This window comes from Oncorhynchus gorbuscha, linkage group LG17 (genome assembly GCF_021184085.1).
Source record: "Oncorhynchus gorbuscha isolate QuinsamMale2020 ecotype Even-year linkage group LG17, OgorEven_v1.0, whole genome shotgun sequence".
NCBI classification, from domain to species: Eukaryota; Metazoa; Chordata; class Actinopteri; order Salmoniformes; family Salmonidae; genus Oncorhynchus; species Oncorhynchus gorbuscha.
This window is the reverse complement of record NC_060189.1, coordinates 55,006,845-55,031,957: the sequence shown is the minus strand read 5'-3', so window position 1 is coordinate 55,031,957 and position 25,113 is coordinate 55,006,845. Positions and strand designations below refer to the sequence as shown.

Genomic DNA, 25,113 nt, shown 5'->3' with positions numbered 1-25,113 from the left:
GACGAGAGACAGATGGAGAGAAAGATTTATTCTAACATTGTCAGTCCTCATAAATCAGTAGGTGAAATGCAAAACTGACCTTGGATCATTAACTCTGGGACAACTACATCTCTATCTGTATCTCAGTTAATAATAAATCACTTTAATAACACTTCCTGTTGACCCGACTAAGTTGGTCATGCCCTCTATGTGTCAGCCAGTTCAGATGCAGGGGGAAGGGGGGGTTTCACTGACATAGCTGAAATATATAGTCTCTCCGAGCCACGGCCTGTTCACCTATCATCCAAAAGGCGAGGTCAGTGCAGGGGCATCAAAGCTGGGACCGAGAGACTGAAAAACAGCCATCAGACTATTAAATAGCCATCACTAGCCGGGTACCACCCGGTTTCTCAACCCTGCACCTTAGAGCCTGCAGTCCTATATAGATAGACATGGAATCACTGGCCACTTTAATAATGGAACACTAGTCACTTTAATAATGTTTACATACTGCTTCACTAATTTCATATATATATATATATATATATATATATTCTATTATATGCTATTGTATTCTAGTCAATGCCACTCAGACATTGCTCATCCTAGATTTGTGTGTATTGTTGTAAATTATTAGATACTACTGCACTGTTGGAGCTAGGAATACAATAATTTTGCTACACCCGCAAGAACATCTTCTAAAACAGTGTATGTGACCAATGACATTTGATTTGATTTGATAACCTAGAGGATTTAGGGAGAAGGGAGGAGAGAAAATATGGTAGTTATTGAGAAAATAATGTAGTTAAAGATAGTGTTCAACAGGAATGTGTGTTTGTGGTCTCACCTGGTGTCCACACTAAGTGGCTGCAGAGTACTTTATCAGGGATACATGGCTTAAGCTGGATGCCACTATAGAGGTGAAAGGAACACCACACACTTTTCCTCTTTCTCGCTTTTTTCAATACGGTATATTTAAAGGGGTGTGCCAGGTGTACTCCCTGCCTGAATGAGATCAATTATGCCAACAAAGGGTTTCATGCTCTGCTGCTGGCACATTGTAGAACAGATGTCCACAGGCAGAAAGTGTAAAATGTAATAACGTGCAGTGTAGCTCAAAGCTATTGCTTTTGTTGTGTTGAACTTGATATACAGTTGTGTGTGAGTGAGGGGGATTGTTTTAGTTTTTACTCAGTGAACATTATTTTTGCACACTTAGCCTTGTGCACTTGATCGGTCTTCTACAGTGGCCAATATAACAGAGCAGAAATAGAATGCCTGTTTGTTTCATTCTACTTTAAGATCTTTTTTTTCCCCCAAGTGCAATATTTGAATGTGTGTGGTCACAAGCATTCTATTATAAAGGCATGGCTAACTGCAATATTAGTGTATTGTTAGTGTATTCCATCTCTTCCGGCGCCGACAGAGATGGCCGCCTCGCTTCGCGTTCCTAGGAAACTATGCAGTTTTTTGTTTTTTTTTACGTGTTATTTCTTACATTAGTACCCCAGGTCATCTTAGGTTTCATTACATACAGTCGAGAAGAACTACTGAATATAAGATCAGCGTCAACTCACCATCAGTACGACCAAGAATATGTTTTCCGCGACGCGGATCCTGTGTTCTGCCTTACAAACAGGTCAACGGAATTGATTCCATGCAGCGACCCCCCAAAAAAACAACTTCGTAAAGGAGGGAAACGTAGCGGTCTTCTGGTCAGACTCAGGACACGGGCACATCGCGCACCACTCCCTAGCATTCTTCTTGCCAATGTCTCTTGACAACAAGGTTGATGAAATCCGAGCAAGGGTAGCATTCCAGAGGGACATCAGAGACTGTAACGTCCTCTGCTTCACGGAAACATGGCTCACTGGGAACACGCTATCCGGGGCGGTGCAGCCAACGGGTTTCTCCACACATCGCGCCGACAGAAACAAACATCTTTCTGGTAAGAAGAGTGGCGGGGGCGTATGCCTCATGACTAACGAGACATGGTGTGATGAAAGAAACATACAGGAACTCAAATCCTTCTGTTCACCTGATTTAGAATTCCTCACAATCAAATGTAAACCGCATTATCTATCAAGACAATTCTCTTCGATTATAATCACAGCCGTATATACCCCCCCCCCCCCCCAAGCAGACACATCGATGGCTCTGAACTAACTTTATTTAACTCTTTGCAAACTGGAAACCATTTATCCGGAGGCTGCATTCATTGTAGCTGGGGATTTTAACAAAGCTAATCTGAAAACAAGACTCCCTAAATTTTATCAGCATATCGATTGCGCAACTAGGGGTGGTAAAACCTTGGATCATTGTTACTCTAACTTCCGCGACGCATATAAGGCCCTGCCCCGCCCCCCTTTCGGAAAAGCAGACCACGACTCCATTTTGTTGATCCCTGCCTACAGACAGAAACTTAAACAACAGGCTCCCACGCTGAGGTCTGTCCAACGCTGGTCCGACCAAGCTGACTCCACACTCCAAGACTGCTTCCATCACGTGGACTGGGACATGGTTCGTATTGCGTCAGATAAAAATATTGACGAATATGCTGATTCGGTGTGCGAGTTCATTAGAACGTGCGTTGAAGATGTCGTTCCCATAGCAACGATAAAAACATTCTCTAACCAGAAACTGTGGATTGATGGCAGCATTCGCGTGAAACTGAAAGCGCGAACCACTGCTTTTAATCAGGGCAAGGTGTCTGGTAACATGACCGAATATAAACAATGCAGCTATTCCCTCCGCAAGGCTATTAAACAAGCTAAGCGTCAGTATAGAGACAAAGTAGAATCTCAATTCAACGGCTTAGACACAAGAGGCATGTGGCAGGGTCTACAGTCAATCACGGACTACAAGAAGAAACCCAGCCCAGTCACGGACCAGGATGTCTTGCTCCCAGGCAGACTAAATAACTTTTTTTGCCCGCTTTGAGGACAATACAGTGCCACTGACATGGCCTGCAATGAAAACATGCGGTCTCTCCTTCACTGCAGCCGAGGTGAGTAAGACATTTAAACGTGTTAACCCTCGCAAGGCTGCAGGCCCAGACGGCATCCCCAGCCGCGCCCTCAGAGCATGCGCAGACCAGCTGGCCGGTGTGTTTACGGACATATTCAATCAATCCCTATACCAGTCTGCTGTTCCCACATGCTTCAAGAGGGCCACCATTGTTCCTGTTCCCAAGAAAGCTAAGGTAACTGAGCTAAACGACTACCGCCCCGTAGCACTCACTTCCGTCATCATGAAGTGCTTTGAGAGACTAGTCAAGGACCATATCACCTCCACCCTACCTGACACCCTAGACCCACTCCAATTAGCTTACCGCCCAAATAGGTCCACAGACGACGCAATCTCAACCACACTGCACACTGCCCTAACCCACCTGGACAAGAGGAATACCTATGTGAGAATGCTGTTCATCGACTACAGCTCGGCATTCAACACCATAGTACCCTCCAAGCTCGTCATCAAGCTCGAGACCCTGGGTCTCGACCCCGCCCTGTGCAACTGGGTACTGGACTTCCTGACGGGCCGCCCGCAGGTGGTGAGGGTAGGCAACAACATCTCCTCCCCGCTGATCCTCAACACGGGGGCCCCACAAGGGTGCGTTCTGAGCCCTCTCCTGTCCTCCCTGTTCACCCACGACTGCGTGGCCATGCACGCCTCCAACTCAACCATCAAGTTTGCGGACGACACAACAGTGGTAGGCTTGATTACCAACAACGACGAGACGGCCTACAGGGAGGAGGTGAGGGCCCTCGGAGTGTGGTGTCAGGAAAATAACCTCGCACTCAACGTCAACAAAACTAAGGAGATGATTGTGGACTTCAGGAAACAGCAGAGGGAACACCCCCCTATCCACATCGATGGAACAGTAGTGGAGAGGGTAGCAAGTTTTAATTTCCTCGGCATACACATCACAGACAAACTGAATTGGTCCACTCACACTGACAGCGTCGTGAAGAAGGCGCAGCAGCGCCTCTTCAACCTCACGAGGCTGAAGCAATTTGGCTTGTCACCAAAAGCACTCACAAACTTCTACAGATGCACAATCGAGAGCATCCTGGCGGGCTGTATCACCGCCTGGTACGGCAACTGCTCCGCTCTCAACCGTAAGGCTCTCCAGAGGGTAGTGAGGTCTGCACAACGCATCACCGGGGGCAAACTACCTGCCCTCCAGGACACCTACACCACCCGATGTTACAGGAAGGCCATAAAGATCATCAAGGACATCAACCACCCGAGCCACTGCCTGTTCACCCCGCTATCATCCAGAAGGCGAGGTCAGTACAGGTGCATCAAAGCTGGGACCGAGAGACTGAAAAACAGCTTCTATCTCAAGGCCATCAGACTGTTAAACAGCCACCACTAACATTGATTAGCTGCGGCAAACACACTGTCATTGACACTGACCCAACTCCAGCCACTTTAGTAATGGGAATTGATGGGAAATGATGTAAATATATCACTAGCCACTTTAAACAATGCTACCTTATATAATGTTACTTACCCTACATTATTCATCTCATATGCATACGTATATACTGTACTCTATATCATCGACGGCATCCTTATGTAATACATGTATCACTAGCCACTTTAACTATGACACTTTGTTTACTTTGTCTACATACTCATCTCATATGTATATACTGTACTCGATACCATCTACTGTATGCTGCCCTGTACCATCACTCATTCATATATCCTTATGTACATATTCTTTATCCCCTTACACTGTGTATAAGACAGTAGTTTTGGAATTGTTAGTTAGATTACTTGTTGGTTATCACTGCATTGTCGGAACTAGAAGCACAAACATTTCGCTACACTCGCATTAACATCTGCTAACCATGTGTATGTGACAAATAAAATTTGCTTTGATTTGATTTGATTTGATTGTTTTTTTCTCTGGAATTGAGCGTCATTTGCAGTAAAGTCTAGGCAACAAATAACATTGGATTGCTTTCCTAATATTTTTTAGCTGTGAGTTCAGTGGCGATTTTAGCATGTAAATCTTGGTGGTGCAAACAAAAAAAAGTGTGCCATTAACATGTGCCATTAATACAGGTAACGAGTGGAGAACAGAGGAGCCTCTTAAAGAAGAAGTTACAGGTCTGTGAGAGCCAGAAATCTTGCTTGTTTGTAGGTGACCAAATACATATTTTCCACCATAATTTGCATATAAATTCATAAAAAATCCTACAATGTGATTTTCTGGATTTTTTTTTTTCATTTTGTCTGTCATAGTTGAAGTGTACCTATGATGAAAATTACATGCCTCTCTCATCTTTTTAAGTGGGAGAACTTGCACAATTGGTGGCTGACTAAATACGTTTTTGCCCCACTGTAGGGTGTCTAATTGTTCTACATTTTTTCAATATGGGTGACTCTTAAATGAGCCTGTTGGGTTTTGTACAGACATCACCCTTCACTGAACAGCACCCTCACCTGATAAGTAGAATGTAAAAGGAGAGAAACTGGGAATTGAACAACTGCAGTTGACATAGCTAAGTAAATGGAAGAATACTCTAATTTCAATGTGGATGAGCATTTGGTTGTGCTTAGTGTTGTCTATGGTGTTGCCAGGGAACAGCACCCTCTTCATAGAAGTAGGAGGTGAAGATCTCCCGCACACAGATTGCCTCCCGTGCTGCGTTGTTCGACCCCATCCTTGAAACATCCTGCAGAGCAGCAGACTTCTCCTCTGGCGCACAAGGGCGAGCTGCAGATCCCCTACTGGTCCTTGTGTCCATCATCATGAAGTTATGCAGGACACAGGTAGCCTTCACTCACCTGAAGTCTCCCAGGAGGCAGTCCCAGATGGCCCTGGTCATCCAACCTTGCAGTGCCCTACACGGTAACTGTAGGCAATCATTTTGAAGGTATCTGTAGGAATATGGAAGATCGTTTCATTATTAGACTTTTACATCACCAGGTCATTGTGTATTACTAAAGTATAATATCCCTTATAACAAACGATGATTAACATCGGACAGATAGATGCATGTGCACACATACAGTGCCTTGCGAAAGTATTCGGCCCCCTTGAACTTTTCAAACATAAAGATATAAAACTGTATTTTTTTGTGAAGAATCAACAACAAGTGGGACACAATCATGAAGTGGAACAACATTTATTGGATATTTCAAACTTTTTTAACAAATCAAAAACTGAAAAATTGGGCGTGCAAAATTATTCAGCCCCTTTACTTTCAGTGCAGCAAACTCTCTCCAGAAGTTCAGTGAGGATCTCTGAATGATCCAATGTTGACCTAAATGACTAATGATGATAAATACAATCCACCTGTGTGTAATCAAGTCTCCGTATAAATGCACCTGCACTGTGATAGTCTCAGAGGTCCGTTAAAAGCGCAGAGAGCATTATGGAGAACAAGGAACACACCAGGCAGGTCCGAGATACTGTTGTGAAGAAGTTTAAAGCCGGATTTGGATACAAAAAGATTTCCCAAGCTTTAAACATCCCAAGGAGCACTGTGCAAGCGATAATATTGAAATGGAAGGAGTATCAGACCACTGCAAATCTACCAAGACCTGGCCGTCCCTCTAAACTTTCAGCTCATACAAGGAGAAGACTGATCAGAGATGCAGCCAAGAGGCCCATGATCATTCTGGATGAACTGCAGAGATCTACAACTGAGGTGGGAGACTCTGTCCATAGGACAACAATCAGTCGTATATTGCACAAATCTGGCCTTTATGGAAGAGTGGCAAGAAGAAAGCTATTTCTTAACGATATCCATAAAAAGTGTTGTTTAAAGTTTGCCACAAGCCATCTGGGAGACACACCAAACATGTGAAAGAAGGTGCTCTGGTCAGATGAAACCAAAATTGAACTTTTTGGCAACAATGCAAAATGTTATGTTTGGCGTAAAAGCAACACAGCTCATCACCCTGAACACACCACCCCCACTGTCAAACATGGTGGTGGCAGCATCATGGTTTGGGCCTGCTTTTCTTCAGCAGGGACAGGGAAGATGGTTAAAATTTACATTTACATTTACATTTAAGTCATTTAGCAGACCCTCTTATCCAGAGCGACTTACAAATTGATGCATTCACCTTATGACATCCAGTGGAACAGCCACTTTACAATAGTGCATCTAAATATTTTAAGGGGGGGGGGGTGAGAAGGATTACTTTATCCTATCCTAAGTATTCCTTAAAGAGGTGGGGTTTCAGGTGTCTCCGGAAGGTGGTGATTGACTCCGCTGTCCTGGCGTCGTGAGGGAGTTTGTTCCACCATTGGGGAGCCAGAGCAGCGAACAGTTTTGACTGGGCTGATCGGGAACTGTACTTCCTCAGTGGTAGGGAGACGAGCAGGCCAGAGGTGGATGAACGCAGTGCCCTTATTTGGGTGTAGGGCCTGATCAGAGCCTGGAGGTACTGAGGTGCCGTTCCCCTCACAGCTCCGTAGGCAAGCACCATGGTCTTGTAGCGGATGCGAGCTTCAACTGGAAGCCAGTGGAGAGAGCGGAGGAGCGGGGTGACGTGAGAGAACTTGGGAAGGTTGAACACTAGACGGGCTGCGGCGTTCTGGATGAGTTGTAGGGGTTTAATGGCACAGGCAGGGAGCCCAGCCAACAGCGAGTTGCAGTAATCCAGACGGGAGATGACAAGTGCCTGGATTAGGACCTGCGCCGCTTCCTGTGTGAGGCAGGGTCGTAATCTGCGGATGTTGTAGAGCATGAACCTACAGGAACGGGCCACCACCTTGATGTTAGTTGAGAACGACAGGGTGTTGTCCAGGATCACGCCAAGGTTCTTAGCGCTCTGGGAGGAGGACACAATGGAGTTGTCAACCGTGATGGCGAGATCATGGAACGGGCAGTCCTTCCCCGGGAGGAAGAGCAGCTCCGTCTTGCCGAAGTTCAGCTTGAGGTGGTGATCAGTCATCCACACTGATATGTCTGCCAGACATGCAGAGATGCGATTCGCCACCTGGTCATCAGAAGGGGGAAAGGAGAAGATTAATTGTGTGTCGTCTGCATAGCAATGATAGGAGAGACCATGTGAGGTTATGACAGAGCCAAGTGACTTGGTGTATAGCGAGAATAGGAGAGGGCCAAGAACAGAGCCCTGGGGGACACCAGTGGTGAGAGCGCGTGGTGAGGAGACAGATTCTCGCCACGCCACCTGGTAGGAGCGACCTGTCAGGTAGGACGCAATCCAAGCGTGGGCCGCGCCAGAGATGCCCAACTCGGAGAGAGTGGAGAGGAGGATCTGATGGTTCACAGTATCGAAGGCAGCCGATAGGTCTAGAAGGATGAGCGCAGAGGAGAGAGAGTTAGCTTTAGCGGTGCGGAGCGCCTCCGTGATACAGAGAAGAGCAGTCTCAGTTGAATGACTAGTCTTGAAACCTGACTGATTTGGATCAAGAAGGTCATTCTGAGAGAGATAGCGGGAGAGCTGACCAAGGACGGCACGTTCAAGAGTTTTGGAGAGAAAAGAAAGAAGGGATACTGGTCTGTAGTTGTTAACATCGGAGGGATCGAGTGTAGGTTTTTTCAGAAGGGGTGCAACTCTCGCTCTCTTGAAGATGGAAGGGACGTAGCCAGCGGTCAGGGATAAGTTGATGAGCGAGGTGAGGTAAGGGAGAAGGTCTCCGGAAATGGTCTGGAGAAGAGAGGAGGGGATAGGGTCGAGCGGGCAGGTTGTTGGGCGGCCGGCCGTCACAAGACACGAGATTTCATCTGGAGAGAGAGGGGAGAAAGAGGTCAGAGCACAGGGTAGGGCAGTGTGAGCAGAACCAGCAGTGTCGTTTGACTTAGCAAACGAGGATCGGATGTCGTCGACCTTCTTTTCAAAATGGTTGACGAAGTCATCTGCAGAGAGGGAGGAGGGGGAGGGGGAGGAGGATTCAGGAGGGAGGAGAAGGTGGCAAAGAGCTTCCTAGGGTTAGAGGCAGATGCTTGAAATTTAGAGTGGTAGAAAGTGGTTTTAGCAGCAGAGTCAGAGGAGGAAAATGTAGAGAGGAGGGAGCGAAAGGATGCCAGGTCCGCAGGGAGGCGAGTTTTCCTCCATTTCCGCTCGGCTGCCCGGAGCCCTGTTCTGTGAGCTCGCAATGAGTCGTCAAGCCACGGAGCGGGAGGGGAGGACCGAGCCGGCCTGGAAGATAGGGGACATAGAGAGTCAAAGGATGCAGAAAGGGAGGAGAGGAGGGTTGAGGAGGCAGAATCAGGAGATAGGTTGGAGAAGGTTTGAGCAGAGGGAAGAGATGATAGGATGGAAGAGGAGAGAGTAGCGGGGGAGAGAGAGCGAAGGTTGGGACGGCGCGATACCATCCGAGTAGGGGCAGTGTGGGAAGTGTTGGATGAGAGCGAGAGGGAAAAGGATACAAGGTAGTGGTCGGAGACTTGGAGGGGAGTTGCAATGAGGTTAGTGGAAGAACAGCATCTAGTAAAGATGAGGTCGAGCGTATTGCCTGCCTTGTGAGTAGGGGGGAAGGTGAGAGGGTGAGGTCAAAAGAGGAGAGGAGTGGAAAGAAGGAGGCAGAGAGGAATGAGTCAAAGGTAGACGTGGGGAGGTTAAAGTCGCCCAGAACTGTGAGAGGTGAGCCGTCCTCAGGAAAGGAGCTTATCAATGCATCAAGCTCATTGATGAACTCTCCGAGGGGACCTGGAGGGCGATAAATGATAAGGATGTTAAGCTTGAAAGGGCTGGTAACTGTGACAGCATGAAATTCAAAGGAGGCGATAGACAGATGGGTAAGGGGAGAAAGAGAGAATGACCACTTGGGAGAGATAAGGATCCCGATGCCACCACCCCGCTGACCAGAAGCTCTCGGGGTGTGCGAGAACACGTGGGCAGACGAAGAGAGAGCAGTAGGAGTAGCAGTGTTATCTGTGGTGATCCATGTTTCTGTCAGTGCCAAGAAGTCGAGGGACTGGAGGGAGGCATAGGCTGAGATGAACTCTGCCTTGTTGGCCGCAGATCAGCAGTTCCAGAGGCTACCGGAGACCTGGAACTCCACGTGGGTCGTACGCGCTGGGACCACCAGATTAGGGTGGCAGCGGCCACGCGGTGTGGAGCGTTTGTATGGTCTGTGCAGAGAGGAGAGAACAGGGATAGACAGACACATAGTTGACAGGCTACAGAAGAGGCTACGCTAATGCAAGGAGATTGGAATGACAAGTGGACTACACGTCTCGAATGTTCAGAAAGTTAAGCTTACGTAGCAAGAATCTTATTGACTAAAATGATTAAAATGATACAGTACTGCTGAAGTAGGCTAGCTGGCAGTGGCTGCGTTGTTGACTTTGTAGGCTAGCTGGCAGTGGCTGCGTTGTTGACACTACACTAATCAAGTCGTTCCGTTGAGTGTAATAGTTTCTACAGTGCTGCTATTCAGGGGCTAGCTGGCTAGCTAGCAGTGTTGATTACGTTACGTTGCGTTAAAAGAACGACAATAGCTGGCTAGCTAACCTAGAAAATCGCTCTAGACTACACAATTATCTTTGATACACAGACGGCTATGTAGCTAGCTATGTAGCTAGCTACGATCAAACAAATCAAACCGTTGTGCTGTAAAGAAATGAAATGAAAAATGTGATACTACCTGTGGAGCGAAGCGGAATGCGACCGGGTTGTTGAGTGCGGAAGTTCTATTCAGTAGACGTTGGCTAGCTGTTGGCTAGCTAGCAGAGTCTCCTACGTTAAGGACGACAAATAGCTGGCTAGCTAACCTCGGTAAATTAAGATAATCACTCTAAGACTACACGCTCTAAACTACACAATTATCTTGGATACGAAGACAGCAAAGACAACTATGTAGCTAGCTAACACTACACTAATCAAGTCGTTCAGTTGAGTGTAATAGTTTCTACAGTGCTGCTATTCGGTAGACGGTGGACGTTTGCTAGCTGGCTAGCTGCTGGGCAGATAGCAGTGTAGACTACGTTAGGACGACGAAATACGAAGTTGCAATAGAAGTGCTGACTGTTTCACTTTGTTGTCCTCTTTCTTTTCCTTTTTCTTCTGTCCTTCTTTTATCCTTATTTTGTCTTCCTTTCTTCTGTTAACTAGATATTTTTTGTTGTTATTCTTTGTAAGCTAGCTAGCTTCTTACAGGAGAGTCCCTAGCAACTGCTTAGCAACAAGTAAACAATTCTGCTAGCAATTCAACTAGCTAAGATAACTGTACAATTTTATGAAAAATAGTTAATTTTTCAAAAGCCCGTCTTTTTTGGTTTGTTCCTGGTTTTGTCTTCTATTGAGTCTTGCAGTTCTCTTGATTTTTTCGATGTACTTCACTCTAAAAAAACATTTAAATCTCAATATATACAGGAGCTCATTTTTCAGCAGCTGCTCAATTTAGAACTCCGGAACATAAATTGATGGGAAGATGGATGGAGCCAAATACAGGACCATTCTGGAAGAAAACCTGATGGAGTCTGCAAAAGACCTGAGACTGGGACGGAGATTTTTCTTCCAACAAGACAATGATCCAAAACATAAAGCAAAATCTACAATGGAATGGTTCGAAAATAAACATATCCAGGTGTTAGAATGGCCAAGTCAAAGTCCAGACCTGAATCCAATCGAGAATCTGTGGAAAGAACTGAAAACTGCTGTTCACAAATGCTCTCCATCCAACCTCACTGAGCTCGAGCTGTTTTGCAAGGAGGAATGGGAAAAAATATCAGTCTCTCGATGTGCAAAACTAATTTCCAAAGAGAGAGATATAGAAAGAGAGAGAAAGAGAGAGAGATAGAGACACTGAGAGAGAGACCAAAGGCTTCAACAACATGGCTTTATTAGCATGTTGCACTAATTCCAACAGCATTTAACTAATCACATCAGATAATTAGTATTTTGAGTGGAATTATTTCCTAATTTGCTTATAGTCAGTCAGTCAGTGTTCAGACTAGTAAATTGCCTGATCTTGCGCGCTTACATACATGATGGCTACACAGATATCAGCGGTAATCAGTCTGGTAATTATGAGGCTATGTTCAGACTGTCAGGGTTGAGCTCTAGTCTAATTCCACAAGGAATTGGCCATACATAGGAAACCACACACACACATTCACACGAGAGACACACACACACACACACACACACACACACACACACACACACACACACACACACACACACACACACACACACACACACACACACACAGGGTCTTCAATTCAATGGCATTCATGTCTCTATTTCTTTGCCTAACGTGCTACATATACAGATGAATAGAGCAGCTAAGGCCTTGTTTGTAAGCTGTTCTCCAGCAAAAGGTGGCGCTACAAAGTATTAACTTAAGGGGGCTGAATAATTTTGCACGCCCAATTTTTCAGTTTTTCATTTGTTAAAAAAGTTTGAAATATCCAATAAATGTCGTTCCACCACTTATTGTTGATTCTTCAAAAAAATACAGTTTTATATCTTTATGTTTGAAGCCTGAAATGTGGCAAAAGGTCGCAAAGTTCAAGGGGGCCGAATACTTTCGCAAGGCACTGTATGTACATGTGTAGCACGTGACAAGCAGGATCACATCCAGGATAGCATCACAAATGATATGACATAAACACCACTTGAAGCTTGATGATCGGTTGATCAATTGAATCAGCTGTGTAGTATTAAGGCAAAAACTAAAATGTGCACCTCTTTGAGTCCCCAGGACCAGGACTGAGAACCACTGCTCTTCATTGGGACCTCTTCATCTGCAGACAGGCTTTCACCGCTCCCTGTATCTGAGAAAACCTCACAAGAAACGGACTTCATTATTCTCAAATTAGACCGCACTGAATGTTATGTTACTATTATCTCCGTCCTCACTTCTGGGGACTGGAACTACACAAAAGTACCTGCCCTATCCAGAATAGCCTAATCTCTCACTTATCTATTTTACCGTCCTCCGTGACTGTTAGTTAGCTACCTACAAATGCATTTGGAGTAAAAAAATTTACAGTGATAAATACATCAAGGTAGCTAGCTAATATGAAGTTAGGTAGCTGGTGATATTTAATTAACTTAGCTAGCTATCTATACAGTATGTAAAGTTGGCGAGATAGCTAGCTAGCTAGTTAGCTAATAATACATTGTTTTTTAAAAACATTTTTTTAAATGTATATACCAACATGAATAGGTTCTCATAACCATGTGGACGATTGGAAACAGCAGCAAAGATTGTTTGTCACCGGAGCGTTTTACAGCATATTACTATTTACCTTGGAATAAATTCATGAAATGGGGAATGGATCAAACTATTTACCCATTACATGTATTATTTAACAAGGCAAGTTAGTTTAAGAACAAATTCATATTTACATTGACGGCCTCCCCCAGCCAAACCTGGATGACGCTGGGCCAATTGTGCGCCGCCCTACGGGACACCCAACCACAGCCAGTTATGATACAGCTTGGATTCGGAACCAGGGTTTCTGTAGTGACGCCTCTAGCACTGAGATGCAGTGCCTTAGACCGCTGCGCCACTCGGGAGCCCCTAAAATAATTTTGTTCCTGGGTGGGCCAGACCTTCATACGAACTAAAGTGCACTATTAGCCTACCGCTGGCCAATCGGGCGGCTCAGATGACCGTGTTTGCAGTAACGTAGCAGGCATAAAGGAAAGATACTTTGCAAAGTGAGATGTCAAAACGTTTAAAACCATGACTAGAGAGAGACGGTCAACTAATACAGCAAAGAGCTGCTGTTTTTATGAGTGAGTTCATGTTTAAGTTCTTACTCAGCACTGTCAACACTTTGTACTCAACACTTTTATAATAATAAATAATATATGCCATTTAGCAGACGCTTTTATCCAAAGCGACTTACAGTCATGTGTGCATACATTCTACGTATGGGTGGTCCCAGGGATCGAACCCACTACCCTGGCGTTACAAGCGCCATGCTCTACCAACTGAGCTACAGAAGGACCACGTTTATAAACCATATGCTGCCAGCACACCTACAAGCGAGCCACTCTGGGTGGCCTAAGCGGCACGCTGCAATTCACCGCGTGCTAGAGTACACGAGCCGTAAGGCTTTATCGTTGGTTTTTTTACATAAACGTTTGTCGATTGACTTGGAATGCCTTGGAGATGGACCAGTGGAATGCCTTGGAGATGGACCAGTGGAATGCCTTGGAGATGGACCAGTGGAATGCCTTGGAGATGGACCAGTGGAATGCCTTGGAGATGGACCAGTGGAATGCCTTGGAGATGGACCAGTGGAATGCCTTGGAGATGGACCAGTGGAATGCCTTGGAGATGGACCAGTGGAATGCCTTGGAGATGGACCAGTGGAATGCCTTGGAGATGGACCAGTGGAATGCCTTGGAGATGGACCAGTGGAATGCGATCGACTGGTTGGTGACCACTGCTGTAGAACTTCACTCCACTTTCGATCTCGTGCTTCTCTCTGTGGGGTGATATTTCTGCATGGCATCTGTGCGGCAGTCTCAGGGCTAGAACGCACACGCATACAGTTTAGAGGGAACATTGTTTATAAGCTGCATAAATATGGTATGTGTGGAGGTCCTTCCTTAATTGGATCTGAGAGCTCATCCCTTGAATGTACATTATGATTGACATCTCCAGGCAGGCAGGCAGTAATTGGGGAGCGTGGCTCAGAAACAGATAGGTGTCAACATGTTGAGGTGTTGCTGAGCTCGTCAGAGATGTGCGAAGTGTTTGTCGACAGACAGAGGCTCTCTGAATCGATGCCTGGGTTTTTAAAAGCTAAGCCACTGAAAGCTACAGTATGTCTGTCTGCACTACAGAAGAGAAGGGGAATGATTAGTTGCATTTGGAAAAGCCTAAGTAAAGAGAGGTTGGAGCTGAGCTCCCCTGTCGTTTGGACTGATGGAGACGGGTGGGAGCCCTTCCAAATTGTCTCCTCTCACACACACACACACACACACACACACACACACACACACACACACACACACACACACACACACACACACACACACACACACACACACACACACACACACACACACACACACACACACACACACACACACAATCCTCTGTTGCTTTACCGTGCTGTTAAGGGATGACAAACATACATGAGAGGTGTCAAAGTCTTGCTAACTATTTGTCTGTGTCCAGTGTGTGTGTAGTGTGTGTACAGTGTGTCTGTGTGTGTGTGTACTCTGTGTGTGTTTATTCTTCAACTTCTGTCTGTGTGATTCACCCAATGATAAAGCACCTATTCTCCCTGGACAAGAGTGTTCACACATTACACCGCTTAACCCAGGACAGAAACAATGTTATATTTGAAGAAGAAAAACCTCAAACTCATTTCCAAAGAGAGAGAGATAGAGACTGAGAGAGAGAGACACTGAGAGAGAGAGAGAGACCAAAGGCTTCAACAACATGGCTTTATTAGCATGTTGCACTAATTCCAACAGCATTTAACTAATCACATCAGATAATTAGTATTTTGAGTGGAATTACTTCTTAATTCGCTTATAGTCAATCAGTCAGTGTTCAGACTAGTAAATTGCCTGATCTTGCGAGCTTACATACATGATGGCTACACAGATATCAGCAGTAATCAGTCTGGTAATTATGAGGCTATGTTCAGACTGTCAGGGTTGAGCTCTAGTCTAATTCCACAAGGAATTGGCCATACATAGGAAACTACACACACATTCACACGAGAGAGAGACACACACACACACACACACACAGGGTCTTCAATTCAATGGCATTCATGTCTCTATTTCGTTTGCCTAACGTGCTACATATATAGATGAATAGAGCAGCTAAGGCCTTGTTTGTAAGCTGTTCTCCAACGGTCTATAATGTACGCATCAATGTAGAACACCAGTGATCTGCTGTGTAGAGTGCAGTACAGACTCAACTGGCTGGAGGGTAGAGTAGTGTTGTGTCAGAGTGCTGTAATTTATGCATGTTCAGTATGATAACATTAGGAACCGTATGTATGAAGGTTAATGAGCTGTGTGAGGCGAGGCTTGTACAATGTGTGTGCGCGTGCCTGTGTGTGTGTTTGTACAGTATGTGTACATAGGCCAATGCGTGCTTGTGTGTGTCCTGCTGTTTGATTACAGTGACTCCTACTCCTATGGGCTTCACAGGCCAGAGGCCAGAGAGGCTCAGTCAGCCTCAGTAAGTAGCTTGACCCGGTACACACGCCCCACTGTCTCAGAACCTCAACCTGCAGCGGTGTGACCTCTGCTTTCCTCACCTGGCTGGCCAACCACACACACACACACACACACACACACACACACACACACACACACACACACACACACACACACACACACACACACACACACACACACACACACACACACACACACACACACACACACACACACACACACACACACACACACACACACACACACAGGAACACACACATACAGCCTCCTCCGTCTCAGCTCAGCCTCATTGATCTACACGTTCCCTCTGAGATCCCTGTCTAATTAAGGGATCGATAACAGCCACCACACTGCAGTCTTACTATATCATATCCAGTTTGGCTGCTCCCTTCAACTCAGACACAATCCTTCCTGGAGGAACCCACACTGAAGTAATCACATCTCCTTAGTGCTAGCCCTCAGTCCCTGGCAGGTTTGATTGACTAAAATCATCTTGACTGACTGGCCTTGTTTCTTGACTACATGGTCTGCATACCAAATGGCACCCTATTCCCTAAATAGGGCACTACGTTTGGCCACGGACTACTTTTTGATTGGGATTGTGCTAGGGCCGGGAGAAGGAACGTGCATGCTGCATATTCATATCAGCCCCCCCCTCATTTTATCTGTTTGTACACTGACTTTGCGTATAATTAATTAATCCTACAATATTGAACTTGGCTATCAGGGCACCCTTGAATAAATTGCATGACGTCTCTGAATGCTGCCCTCCTTCAATCAGATCATCTCTTCATAGCAGGCTGGTTCCTTCCTCCTTGTTGGGTAAGCCTCCTGTAGGATTAGATGAATGATATTAATTCTCTCTCGCTCTCTCTCTCTGAGCCTATCAGCAGCAATCCAGCCTGATCAAACAGTGTAAAGCCTCCACTAACCACTGAGATATCCACAGCTAAAAACCGCTCTCATTACCTTCTATATCACCACACAAACCATCCCACTCATTCTCTCCCGTGGTGTATTTCAACCGTAGTGAATCAAAAACGGACTTTCCAAACGAGGAGGGTTGTATTATATATATTATGCTTTAATTTCAACCGCCACAACCAGAAAGTGTAGTGTCCATGACTACTTTAACTTCCCAAATAATCTTCTAGTGTTGTGGGTTTTTTAAGATAAGAATATTACGGGAGTTAGTTCTGGATTTTGTCTAATCCCTCATTCCATCCACTTTATCCAGAAGTTGTAGTGTCAATGACAAATAAACTACTTTAACTTCCCAAATAAACTATGTTCTCTAGTGTTTTTCAGCTGTTGTTGGCAAGGCTGCTAAGAAGATCAAATGTATAATGATTTCAGCTTGCTCCACCATTAGCTCCTTTAATTGAGTGGACTGGTATATTTCAGTGCTTTATTAAATTGGAGGGAAGCAGGCCGGAGGGTGTTACCCACAGAGTAAATATATTTCTGCACTGAGCTCCCTCCGTCTGGCTCTGTCTTCACCACCACACACAAGCTCATACCTCACTTGTTGTCTTGTTTTTGCACAGGCAGATCGTGGTTGTCATAGATACATAGACACCAAAAAAAATTGGAACAAGGAACATTTGGTTCCTTTGACTCATCATTGGGTCAGACCAAACAGTTTTTCGGATTAAAAAGACTGTCTTATCTGTGGAGGCCTAACCTTAAGACACCAAATCCAATCCCTCCCACAACGCCTTTGCTATTTTGGATTTTACAGCTTAAAACTTTCTTGGCTTAAAGCTCTTTTTTGTTGACTAAGATGCCCAAATAATGCGACGCTTTCCGTGCGAATCAGGAGGTGTGAAGAGATTTAATGAGTCAAGCTTGCTGTTGTGTTGTGGCTTTGCGCCTTGGTGCTGTTTATTCTGAGCATTTTGGTTACAAAACACCCCAAGTTCAACAGCTCCCCAGCTCAAACGCTAGACCTATCCTCCACACTGCCGTGCCGCATCCATCCAAGCCTCGCATCAAGACACCGCCGCTCTTTTCGCCCTCCCAGTAATTCAAAGGGCTGTGGTGTTTTCCTTTTTTGGCCTCCTCTACTTACATCACAGTATTTCATACCCCCACGCTTTATTAGAAGATCGTCGCCTCGTCCTCGTCGCTACCGAGGAATGACTCAAACGCAGGAAGAGAGCTCTTCCCATTACCCGGGGGATTACTCTGATTCTCCACCATCGTCGAAGAAGAACGACAAGGAAAAACATTCAAACATGCCAAAGCCAGGGTCCAACAAAATCCACTTCCCGAGCTTAAGCCCTGCTGAAAGGGATTGTGAAATAACAATGAGCACAGGTTTGGGGCAGTACAGTGAGCAAGGAGGGAGAATAGGAATAGGCAGGGAGAAAGGATTAGAATACTATTAGTAGAAGCAGTTTGTTGTTGATAGGAAGGAAGTTGCTTCTCCTAGGAGTAGATGCTGCTTACTGTGCACCAATCCCAGATCTGCTTAGATTTTTCCGTAGATTCTGCAGTGGGAAATGTGAAATGTCAGGCAAATAGCCATGTCAAGTGTCAATCATGGTATTTCTATGCCGTGATTGGATGAAAGCTTTGACTGAGATAAGCCTGAACGGAACATCCTTTATTATTGCAAGCCAGGGGATTTATGGGTAAAGACTCGATATGTCTTTGAGACTGCCTGCGTGTCTGCGTGCATGTTTTTACTATAGGTATGATGGTGTTTTAGAAGGTGTGTATTTACGTATCCAGGGGCAACAGAGAGATGCGGGTCATGTAATTTCTTGGTATGCTTCCACGAAGACTGCAATATGATTGTCTCTGAATTATGATGCTCAAATGACACCTTTCAATACATGTACTTTACATATGTCATACTTTTCTCAGGGGGATTAAGTATGTTAGGGATTAAGTGTGTTACTTTATATTTTTGTTAAAGAATAACTCACACCCGTAATCTGTTTTATACCACAAAGACTGCAAGTGTAGATAACTTTCTCTGGATTTAGGATGCTTGGAATTACACCAAATGTCACCTTTCAATATATGGATGTTATGCACTATTTTAACTTAATAAATCTGAACATAGTAACTAACACTTGTATTATTTCTTTGTCTCTCATTGTTTCTCTTTGTCTCTCATTGTTTCTCTATCTGTCTATCTCTCTTAAGAGCTACAGCTGTAGCAGTAGATGTTTCTCTATCTGTCTATCTTTCTTAAGAGCTACAGCTGTAGCAGTAGATGTTTCTCTATCTGTCTATCTCTCTTAAGAGCTACAGCTGTAGCAGTATGATGTTTCTTAAGAGCTATCTGTCTATCTGTCTATCTCTCTTAAGAGCTACAGCTGTAGCAGTAGATGTTTCTCTATCTGTCTATCTCTCTTAAGAGCTACAGCTGTAGCAGTAGATGTTTCTCTATCTGTCTATCTCTCTTAAGAGCTACAGCTGTAGCAGTAGATGTTTCTCTATCTGTCTATCTCTCTTAAGAGCTACAGCTGTAGCAGTAGATGCTCACATTATGACACAAAAGGAACTAGACACCGCCACATTGTTTTGTGCTGATCGGAAGATTTAGAAAATAACTTTACCGACAAGCTAAAGACATGGATTCTCTCTCTGTCTCTCCTACAGGTCTCCAGTGATGGCCGGAGGTCTCTTTGCCGTCAACCGTCGGTGGTTCTGGGAGCTGGGTGGCTACGACACTGGCTTGGAAATATGGGGCGGAGAGCAGTACGAGATATCGTTCAAGGTGAGCAAAAATGTATAGAAGATAGCGTTTCCCAATCATACATTTCTCTTACCAATGTTCTCAAGACTGGAACAAGTCTTATCATTCAAGCATCTCGACACAGCACTGTAGAGAAAGTGGAAGTCTTAAGGAGTCTTAAGGTTGCTAGTCATACTCATGAGGGCTAAGTTCGTCTTTCAGTATACACCAGGGTTCGGCAACTAGATTCACAGGCCAATGTTCGTCGGAGCGGATGGTCGGGTGGCTTAATCAAACCAAGCTTTATTTATACAGCACATTTCAGACATGAAATGCAACACAATGTGCTTCACAGAGAGAGAAAAAAACAGAATGAAAACAATTAAAATAACTGAAATATTTACTACACAAAAAAGAGAAGAGGATAAAAAACATGAAAATAAAATGAAATGACTAAAAATCACTCTAAAGAAAAGCAAAGCTAAAGCGGTTATGAGTGTTAAATAAGTGTTAAGAAAGTATTTACTAAAATTAATTGAAGAAAATAGAAAAATAACAAATCATTAAAGAGCAACAATAAAATAACAGTAGCGATGCTATATACAGGGGGTACCAGTACAGAGTCAATGTGCGGGGGCAGAGGTTAGTTGAGGTAATTGAGGTAATATATACATGTAGGTAGAGGTAAAGTGACTATGCATAGATAATAAACAGAGAGTAGCAGCAGCGTAAAAGAGGGGTCTGGGGTAGCCCTTGGATTAGCTGTTCATGAGTCTTATGGCTTGGGGGTAGAAGTTGTTAAGAAGCCTTTTGGACCTAGATTTGGCACTCTGGTACCGTTTGCCGTGCGGTAGCAGAGGGAACAATCTATGACTAGGGTGGCTGGAGACTTTGGCAATTTGTAGGGCCTTCCTCTGACCCTGCCTGATGTAGAGGTCCTGAATGGCTGGAAGTTTGGCCCCAGTGATGTACTGGGCCGTATGCACTACGCTCTGTAGTGCTTTGCGATCGGAAGCCGAGCAGTTGCCATACCAGGCAGTGATGCAACCAGTCAGGATGCTCTCGATTGTGCAGCTGTATAATTTTTTGAGGATCTGAGTACCCATGCCAAATCTTTTTAGTTTCCTGAGGGGGAATAGGCTTTGTCTTGCCCTCTTCACGACTGTCTTGGTGTGTTTGTTGTTGATGTGGACACCAAGGAACTTGAAGCACTCAACCTGCTCCACTACAGCCCCGCCGATGAGAATGGGGGCGTGCTCGGTCCTCCTTTTCCTGTAGTCCACAATCAACTCCTTAGTCTTGGTTACGTTGAGGGATAGGTTGTTATTCTGGTACCACCCGGCTAGGTCTCTGACCTCCTCCCTATAGGCTGTCTCGTCGTTGTCGGTGATCAGGCCTACCACTGTTGTGTCATCTGCAAACTTAATGATGGTGTTGGAGTCGTGCTTGGCCATGCTGTCATTGGTGAACAAGAAGTACAGGAGGGGACTGAGCACACACCCTGTGTTGGGGATCAGCCAGGCAGATGTGTTGTTACATACCCTTACCACCTAGGGGCGGCCCGTCAGGAAGTCCTGGATCCAGTTGCAGAGGGGGGGTGTTTCGTCCCAGGGTCCTTAGCTTAGTGATGAGCTTTGAGGGCACTATGGTGTTGAATGCCGAGCTGTAGTCAATGAATAGCATTCTCACGTAGGTGTTCCTTTTGTCTAGTTGGGAAACATTAGTGTGGAGTGCAATAGAGATTGCATCATCTGTGGATCTGTTGGGGCAAATTGGAGTGGGTCTAGAGTTTCAGGGATCATTTTGTTGATGTGAGCCATGACCAGCCTTTCAAAGCACTTCATGGATACAAACATGAGTGCTACAGGTCGGTAGTCATTGTCACGACTCCGACCGAAGGTGGCTCCCCTTCCCGTTCGGGTGGCGCTCGTCGGTCATCGTCACCGGCCTACTAGCTGCCACTGATTATTTCCTCCCCCTCCTTATGTGTTTATTGAGTGCACCTGTTTTGAGTTGGGTATAATTAGTGAGGCTTTATTAGTCAAGCCGGCCTGCCTGGTTCCTTGTGCGGGATTAATTATTGTGACCTTCTGTTTTGTGTAACTTGTATGCACGTCTGTGGGTTACGTGTTTTTCTGGACAGTTTATGTCCCCCTGTTTGGGGCGTTTGTTTTGTTATACGCCCTGTGTTTTCGTGGGGTTGGCTTATGTTCGCCGTTTTGGTGCATTAAAGTAGCACTCCCCTGAACTCTGCTTCCGGTGCCTGACTTCTCACCCACTACACTCAGAACGTTACAGTCATTTAGGCAGGTTACCTTGGTGGTCTTGGCCACAGGGTGGTGGTCTGCTTGAAACATGTTGGTATTACAGACTCGGTCAGGAATAGATTAAATATGTCAGTGAAGACACATTCCAGTTGGTCAGCACATGCTCGGAGTACGCATCCTGATAATCCGTCTGGCCCTGCGACCTTGTGATTTTTGACCTGTTTAAAGGTCTTACTCACATTGGCTAAGGAAAGCTTGATCACACAGTCGTCCAGAACAGCTGCTGCTCTCATACATGCTTCAGTGTTGCTTGCCTCGAAGTGACCATAGAAGTAATTTAGTTCATCTAATAGGCTCGTGTGACTGGGCAGCTTGTGGCTGTGCTTCCCTTTGTAGTCCGTAATAGTTTGCAAGCCCTGCCACATCCGACGAGCGTCGGAGCCCGTGTAGTACAATTCAATCTATAAGGGCACAAGGCGAGACCCAAATGCAGACACGGGAGGCAGATGGTTGAGCTCCGATATTTATTATAGCAAAAGGGGTAGGCAAAAGGCAGGTCAGGGACAGGCGAGAGTTCATAAACCAGGTCAGAGTCCAAACAGTACCAGGCGATAGGCAGGCTCGAGGTCAGGACAGGCAGGGGTTCAATGATCAGGACCGAGTCCAAACAGTACAAGAGAATTGGCAGGCTCGTGGTCAGGCAGGCAGATTCCCAGTGAGGCGGATACCCAGTGTCAAAAACCAGGAGGGCTAGGATAAAACAGACTGTGAAAAATAGGAGCTAGGGAAAACGCTGGTTGACTTGGAAATACAAGACAAGCTGGCACAGAGAGACAGGAAACACAAGGATAAATACACTGGGGACTAATAGGGGAAACAGATGACACCTGGAAGTGGGTGGAGACGATCACAAAGACAGGTGAAACAGATCAGGGCGTGACACAATCTTATTCCTGTATTGCCGCTTTCCCTGTTTGATTGTTTCGTAGAAGGGCATAGCGGGTCTTCTTATAAGCGTCCAGGTTAGTGTCCCACTCCTTGAAAGCGGCAGCTCTACCCTTTAGCTCAGTGCGGATGTTGCCTGTAATCCATGGCTTTTGGTTGGGATATGTACGTACGGTCACTGTGGGGACGATGTCATCTATGTACTTATTGATGAAGCCAGTGACTGATGTGGTGTACTCCTCAATGCCATCGTAAGAATCCCGTAACATATTCCAGTCTGTTCTAGCAAAACAGCCCTTAAGCTTAGCATCTGCGTCATCTGACCACTTCCGTATTGAGCGAGTCACTGGTACTTCCTGCTTTAGTTTTTGCTTGTAAGCAGGACTCAGAAGGATAGAGTTATGTTTAGATTTGCCAAATGGAGGCTGAGGGAGAGCTTTGTACGAATCTCTGTGTGTGGAGTAAAGGTGGTCTAGAGTTTTATTTAATCTGGTTGCACATGTAACATGCTGGTAGAAATGAGGTCAAATGGGATTTAAGTTTCCCTGCATTAAAGTCCCCGGCCACTAGGAGCACTGCCTCTGGATGAGCATTTTCTTGTTTGCTTATGGCCTTATACAGCTCGTTGAGTGCGGTCTTAGTGCCAGCATCGGTTTGTTGTGGTAAATAGACAGCTACGAAAAATATAGATAAACTCTCTCTGTAAATGTTGTGGTCTACAGCTTATCATGACATACTCTACCTAAGGCGAGCAAAACCTAGAGACTTCCTTAATATTAGATTTCGTACACCAGCTGTTACTGACAAATAGACACAGACCGCCACCCCTTTTCTTACTAAAGGCAGCTGTTCTATCTAGCCAATGCACGGAAAACTCAGCCAGCTGTATGTTACCCATGTCGTTGTTCAGCCACTACTCGATGAAACATAAGATATAACAGTTTTTAATGTCCCGTTGGTAGTATAGTCTTGATCACATCCAGTTTAATCTCCAATGATTTCACATTGGCTACTAGGACTGATGGTAGACGCTGATTACCCGTCGAATCCTTACAAGGCACCCCGACCTACGTCCCCGATATCTCTGTCTCTTCTTCATGAGAATGACAGGGATTTGGGCCTTGTCCGGTGTCTGAAGTAAATCCTTTGCGTCCCGATTTGTCTAAAGAAAAAATCTTTGTCCAGTACGAAGAACCTCGGTCTTGTCTTGATTTAGGTGGAGGAAGTTGTGAGCCACCCAAGTATTTACATCACTAATACAGTCTAATAATGTATCTGTGAAGTTAAAATCCTCTAGTGACACAGAAATGTAAAGTTGTGTATCGTCTGTGTAGCATTTAAAATCAATGCTGTGCTTTCTGATAACGCTGCCAATGAGTAACATATACTTTATAAACTGAACAGTGCCAGACCCAAAATCAAAACTCGTGGACGCCACAGCGCCTATTTTGACTCTCGACCAGTTCAATAGGTCCTAAACCAATTTAGAACTGGAGCACAGACGCCAACCCTCTTTTCCAGTCTTTTCAGAAGGACATCATGGTCAACCGTGTCGAGTGCAGCACTTAAATCCAAGAGTACAAGGACAGAGAGCTGTTTGGCATCTGTGTTGGCTCTAAGATCATTTACCACTTTAAGTAAGGCTGTCTCTGCGCTGTGATGGGCACAAAACAAACTGAGCAATCATGGGAGAAGGGCCTTGGTCAGAGAGGTGACCAAGAACCTGATGGTCACTCTGAATGAGCTCCAGAGTTCCCCTGTGGAGATGGGAGAACCTTCCAGAAGGACAACCATCTCTACAGACATTACATTACATTTAAGTCATTTAGCAGACGCTCTTATCCAGAGCGACTTACAAATTGGTTACAGCACTCTACCAATCAGGGCTTTATGGTAGTGGCCACCCGGAGTCCACTCCTCAGTAAAAGGCACATGACAGCCCGCTTGGAGTTTGCCAAAAGGCACCTAAAGGACTCAGGAAACAAGATTATCTGGTCTGATGAAACCAAGATTGAACACTTTGGCCTGAATGCCAAGTGTCACGTCTGTAAGAAACCTGGCACCATCTCTACGGTGAAGCATGGTGGTGGCCGCATAATGCTGTGGGGATCTTTTTCAGTG

The 25,113-nt window shown here is 45.3% G+C and overlaps 1 protein-coding gene across 1 annotated transcript in view; it reads left to right on the top strand.

The window, feature by feature from the left end:
* The window catches only part of LOC124001441 (polypeptide N-acetylgalactosaminyltransferase-like 6), a 219,649-nt gene that overhangs the window by 174,046 nt on the left and 20,490 nt on the right, over positions 1-25,113 (top strand). The window contains exon 7 of the mRNA XM_046308172.1: positions 19,705-19,822. Within this exon, the coding sequence (XP_046164128.1) occupies positions 19,705-19,822 (118 nt within the window). The remainder of the gene's footprint in view (positions 1-19,704; positions 19,823-25,113) is intronic.